Raw genomic sequence first — 6,158 nt, forward strand, 5'->3', positions numbered from 1 at the left:
GATTGCCCATTATCGGGGTGATTTTGTCTGTCATTCCACAGAATTGTATTGACAAAAACATTTTCTTTGAATTATATAAGAACAGTTCCAAAAAGAGGGAAAAGATGAGAGAAACCGGTTCCAAATCTTTGCCCCTAAATAACGAATTTGGAACAGAGACTGCCAGAGGGCCCTCGCTGAAAGCACTTGAAAGGACTATGGTTATCTTTTTACAGAAAAAAAAAAAAAACATGCAGCAAATATAGATGGGTTTGGCGAATGTCCCCAGGGGTCACCCAGTTACCCAGTGCCCCACCGCATGCCAACCCCTTACAAAACAAATCTCTGGGGCTTTCTACTCTGGGAGACCCAATGTACAAACATCAGGGTGGCCCCAGTCTAGTGTCTTGTTGTGTCTGGAGGAACCTGGCCATTTGTGCTTGAGGGGAAGGGGCCCAGCCCCACCTTCCCACCCTCAGGGGCCAGCCTCGGTGAGGAAAGGGAGGGGGCTGGTTTCCCCTCCTCTCCCCTCCCTCCTTCAAAACTGTATATAAAAATTCCAATACAGTCTTCTCACAGAGAGAGAGAGAGAAAAAAAAAAGAAAGCCCGACCCTCAACCCTGCACATTTAACTGCGACAGACGGAGACATCTGGCGGGAGGGTGGTGGAGCCAAGAAAATTCCTATAAATTTAAATTCGATGATGGTTACAATTAACTCCACAACAAACGTGTACTTAAACGGAAAGCGTGGCTGGGCGTTTGGACGCAGCTTGAGCTGCACGTGAGAAAGGAGAGTGTTAAGAGTAGCCGTGGAATGTCCTCAGCTTGAGAGCAGGAGGACGCTACCGCCACGCTCTTGCCCCTGCCAGCGAAGAGAGGGTGCAGGCCCACCAGCCCGGGCCTACCTCACCTTCACACGCCTGTCCTCACCAGCTGGGCTCTACCCACCATCCTTCTCCTCCACCTTGGGAGCACTGAGGATTTTAAGAGGAGAGGGGCTAATAGAAGGGTCAAATAAAATCATAATATTGAACAGAATGAAATATCTTTATTTGCCACCAAAAAAAAAATTCACAGCAATCCCTCTGGGACGGGAGCAGGGTGGGGATTGCACACGTACACGCACACTCACGCTCATGGAGAGATGGGTGATTTGAATCTCATTCCAGGCGAGTCCCCCCCCCCCCATCCCCTCTGGGTAGAAAGAAACGCTTGTGAAATTTATTTACAAAAATTCAGGCCCCAGCATGGGGGAGGCACCCAATCCCACCTCCCTCCTGCCTCCTCCAACCTAATCTTTTTTTTCTTCCTTAAAAAAAAAAAAAAAAAGGAGGTAACAACTGCATAGACTATAGCTATAAATCTATGGAGTGGGGCACGGCTTGGAGATAGGTTAGGAAACCTCGATGCACCAGTTAAGAAATTTCAAAGGAGGGCTCTACACGTTCACGGGGAGAACAACTAGGCTCAGGCGGGGCCTGGGCGCAGACGGCGGTAGGACACGGACTTTGCACACCTAACACCAGGTCGAAGGTACAGAAATTTCACAGCAAGGCAGGATCACATTTAGCTGCCCCCTAGCAGTGGGGCGAGGTGGGGTAGGGGTGGGGAGCCCAAGAAGTCTCCCCTCACAGACGCGGCGTCTTAGCAGATCTTATCACTTGGGCAAGGGAAGGCTTTTAGCTCAAAGATTGTTTCCTCAGGCGCCCACTACTCTCGCCCCTCCCCCACCCAATCCGAGCAGCAAGACATTGTCGCGAGGTGTGTTTTCTTTTAAAGAGAGTCTTGGCCTCGGCGCCAACGATGTCCACTCGCCGTGGGTTAGACACTTCCCTTCACCCTCTTTCCAGGCCCGGTCCCTGTCCCACAGCGAGTCAGACGGAAGGTGAAGGAGGTTCCAGAAAGAAGTGGGGGCGACGGCAGTGGGGGCCAGCCCTGGCCACAGTCCAGTTTTCCACCCGCGGAAAGAAAGCGAGTTAGAAAATAAAAAATAAAATAAAATAAAATAATTTCCCCCCTTTTCCCCCTCCCCGTAAAGGGCCCGGTCTGCGGTTACAGCAGAGGATTTCCCGAGAAATACTGCAGCCGGTCTCTGCTTAGTTTTTTTTCTTTCATCCTTCTGTTCTGAAACCAAATTTTCACTTGTCGGTCCGTCAGGTTCAGCATCCGGGACAGCTGCAGCCGCTTCTCTTTGTTGATATACACGTTGAAGAAAAACTCTCTCTCCAGTTCCCGGATCTGGAATTTCGAATAAGGGCAGCGCTTCTTGCGGGTGCGGGGGGCGTCTGGAGGGGAGGGGAGGGGGCAAGTGCGAGGAGAGGGGAGAGAGACACGTGAGACCCGGGCGACCCCAGCCCGCTGAGCGCTCAGCGGCCCTTCTCCCAGCCCCACCGCCAGGCAGCCCTCCCGCCAGGCCGGCCTGCCTTCCCCACTCGGGCCGCAGTGCTGGGGCAAGCCCGGGACCCCCTGCCAGGTCTGGCTCGACCGATCCCCGGCCACCGCGGGGTCGCCGCCCCTCCCCTCGGGCGAGAGCCCGGGCTGGTGGAGTCTGGGGGAGAAGGAAACCAGCCGGGCCAAGTGCGTCTCGGGGGACCCGCCGGCTCAACCGCGGTCCTCAGCCCCTTCCTGCGCTGCCCTCCAAGTGGCTCTGAGCAGCCACCCACCCCTCCCGCAGAAATCTGGGGGGATCGCGGAGAACAGGCGCGAAGTGAGAGCGGGCGAGAGCAGTGTGGAGACGGGAAGGAAGCGAGCGAGCAGGCACCAAAGACACCCGAGAGCCGCTTCCGGGGGCCCTGGCGCCCCGGGACGCCCGGCGGGCCGCGCCTTCCACGCTACCGGGCTAGGCCGGCGTTGAGGCCGCGGACCGCAGGGAAACACTGAGACCCGGGCCTGGAGCCGCGCGGAGCCCTGAGCCGCCTCTCCCCACCCCCTGTCGCCATGACCTCCGGCTTGCTGGGGTTCTGCTCAAGGACCCGTGAACACATAGTTTGAACATTTCAAAAATAGTTTTTAAAAGAAGCAGAGCAGTCCTGGCTGGCCTCTCCGGTCTCAGGTTCTGCTCCATTGCCTCTCCCCCACCACTCCCCCTCTCTGAGTTTCTCCCTGTCTTTCCATCGCCCTCCCCTTTCTCCCCCTCCACCCCTCCCCTCCGTCCCACCCCCCGGCAGCCCGGCTCCCCATCCTTCCTTAAATGCTCTTCTAAGTTCACGATCAAAGTTAATATCGCTCGCGATGGTGGCGCTTTTAAAAATTTCACAGACCGAGGGAGATAACGGGGAGGGGGGGTTCACCCGGCTTTTCCAAAGAGCCCTTTTCCCTCCCTCCCCACCCCTTCTCCATCGTAAAAAGTCGAGTCGTTGGGAGAGAGGGCTTTGTAGGTTATAATAAAATCCTTTGAATGCTTATAAAACTCCACATAAAATCGGACTGACCCAAAACACGAGGCCGTCCCCGCTCCCCTCGCCTCCCCCCTGCTCTCGCCCTCCCTCTCGCGCTCCCTCCCTCGCTGCCCGCCTGTATCCCGGCCGCGGCTACCTACTGGGGGCGGCTCCCTTGGCCGGCTCCTTGGCCGCCGAGTGGGCTGAACCGGACGAGCTGGGATTCGTGTTTTCCTCCTCGGCCTCGGCCTCGGCCCCCGCCGCAGCCCGGGACGCCAGTCCCGAGGCCGGGGTCGCCTCAGGCTCCCCCTTGGCCTCGCCCTTGCCTGGGCAGGGGGGCTCGGCCGGCGCGTCGCCGCCCCCGCAGTAGGCGTTGTCGAAGAAACGGTCGAAGGCTTGAGGCAGAACGCTGTTCTTGTTGACTGAGGAGTAGAAGCCGGCGGGGGCTGCGTGCGGGGCGCTGGGGTGGTGGTGGCCGCCGTAGGAGCCTTCGTTTTTCATGAGGATCTCGGTGACCGTGGAAGGAGGCAGGCACTCCCGGTGCATAAGCTCGTCGGCCGCCGCATAGCAGGAGGAGTAGCTGTTCCGGTGGTGCCACTTGCCGGATGGCTCCAGGCCGTACGAGACCTCCCGGACCGGGGGCACTTGGGCTGAGTAGGGATAGGAGATCTGACGAGAGGGGGCCTGGGGCAGGAAGGAGGAGACCGTGGAGAACTCGGGCACGTAGTAAGTGCAACTGGGCAGATAGAGGTTGGAGGCGCAGCTCCCTCGCTCGCCGAAATCAGCGCCCCTCTCCTTGCGCGACGGCGAGCAGAAGTTGCCCAGGTTGACCGAGTTAAACATCGTTCTCTTCTCCTGACGGCTCCAGATGGAGGTTTTGGACACGATCTAGCGAGGGGGGAAAATTTGGGAAGGCGAGATGACGCGTTATCCGTCTTAGTCTCTCTCCCCGAGCACGTGATCCAAAGTAGATATTGTCATATATCAGTTCGGAGCACTTCGCAGACGTAGGAGGGGTTCTCTCTTAGGTAAGATGGGGACGTTCAGGCGATTGGTTTGCAAACACCGCAGAAACATTATGAAAATCAATTGCAGATTTGTATTCGTTTTTCTGTCGTCACTCCCCTCCTCACCATTCCACAGAGCGAGCAAAGGAGGAGAGAGAGGGTTGGGGTGGGGTGGGCGGTGGGATGGGCGGGGGGGGGGGGCGGTGGCGGGGAGGGGGTAACTGTATTTTTTTCTAGCTGCTGCTCTCCCCCCACCCCAGGATTGAGGGAAGGAGGAGGACTCCCACCTCTGGGGGGTCTTGCCTCTTCCCGATGATGAGCCCGAGACTGAGGTGGGGATGAAGACCTCTTTCTCCACCGCCTGCTTCCGCGGGAGATGTGAATCCTTCCCCCCAACTCTCAGGGACTCTTACCCCACCAGCCCGCAGAGGGCCAGTGCCTCTTTACAAGAGTTTGAAGACGTCCATTCTTTTCTTGGCCAGGGCTGTGTGTCAGGACTCCCTTTCCCCTTTGGAGAGACTCCTCAGAAGAGTATGTGAAGTTTTCCAAAGGTGAGGCAGCCCAGCAGCAAGCCAGGGTCCCAACTTTGTCTGGCTTTGCTGTGCTGCCTGCGGCTAGGGACTCAGATTAGTCATAAACGAGTGGTAAGCAGTGCGCCAGCCGCCCAGCTGGTGCCTGGCGAAGTCTGGGAAAAACCTTCTCTAATGTTGTGTTAAATATTTAGTATGAGAGAGTGGCCCTGGGTGAATATTTCATGCCTGCCTTTATTGTCAATCAATGTGCAGAAAGCTACATCCACTGTGGATTTTGAAATCTCAAACCCCAAAGATAAAGATCGGAATGAGAGCCATGTATTTTCCCTGTCTGGGATCCTTTGGGTTGGGGGCTCAGCCTCAGAGCTTGGGGGCCAAAAAGAAGCCTGGAATCAGGGTCCAGGAAGAATATGGGGGGCTGGGTTTGGGGTTCCTATCCTTGAATGATCTGGGGGCTGGGAGGTGGGCAGTGGGGCCAGGTGTGGGTCTGCTGGACAGACTAGCAGGGGAGTGGAAGGGAGCTGAGGAACCTGGGTGGGCAGGACAGGGCCAAGGACCACTCCCTAATGGAGGCCCTCTAGCCCTGCTCCCAGGGGGCTGTAGGCAGGCCTTGGTGCCTCTTTCCCATTTCTCAGCCCTTCTCTGCCCTCTTCCATGTCCACCAGCCTCCTAGACATCTGTGGCCCAAGAGGTGGACTCAGTGGTTCTGCCCTCCTTCACCTCTCATCCCTCTGGGCACCATGGGACACATCTAGGCAGCTGCGAATCACTTTATTAAAAGGTTCTGGACTGGATCCAAGGGCCAGAGCAATCGCCATAAGCAGAAAGCAACCTTGGATCCAAAGAGGAGCTACCAGGGCATGATTTTTTCAGGCAGGAGGGGAGGACTGAAGCCCTGCAAGGACTCAGGGAAAGCCAGAAATAGCCCAAACCCTCTTTTAACCCCTAACTCTTGGTTAAAATTGATTTCTACCTTACAAATACTATTTGGATTTGATTTTCCTTGCTGAGATTGGCGACACGTACTGAGGCCCCAAAACCAGACGGAGAAGACACATAAAATTTTTTCATGTCCCCAGATATAACTCCCCAAATCCATTCCTTCTCAATCCTCCTGCCTTCCCAAATTTGCTCAGCCTTTAGAGCATCACCTGGAGTGGAGCCACATTGGCCACGGGTCTCATGCTTGGGGTGGCTCTGGAATACCCAAGGATACCCCTCTACCCATTATTTGCTGGGCCATACTTCCTGAGCCCTTCT

The 6,158-nt window shown here is 56.3% G+C and overlaps 1 protein-coding gene across 1 annotated transcript; it reads right to left on the reverse strand.

Moving 5' to 3' along the window:
• Window positions 1-1,901: 1,901 nt before the first annotated feature.
• On the reverse strand, window positions 1,902-4,380 carry HOXC11 (homeobox C11). The gene is made up of 2 exons (XM_025883528.2): window positions 3,520-4,380; window positions 1,902-2,266 (listed from the first exon to the last, which is right to left on the reverse strand). Exons 1-2 carry the CDS (start codon window positions 4,199-4,201, stop codon window positions 2,034-2,036), a joined length of 915 nt encoding a protein of 304 aa, XP_025739313.1. The 5' UTR covers window positions 4,202-4,380; the 3' UTR covers window positions 1,902-2,033.
• Window positions 4,381-6,158: the final 1,778 nt, after the last annotated feature.

Source organism: Callorhinus ursinus, unplaced genomic scaffold (genome assembly GCF_003265705.2).
Source record: "Callorhinus ursinus isolate GAN/ISIS: 27379988/994484 unplaced genomic scaffold, GSC_fseal_2.0 scaffold44, whole genome shotgun sequence".
Taxonomy (NCBI): domain Eukaryota; kingdom Metazoa; phylum Chordata; class Mammalia; order Carnivora; family Otariidae; genus Callorhinus; species Callorhinus ursinus.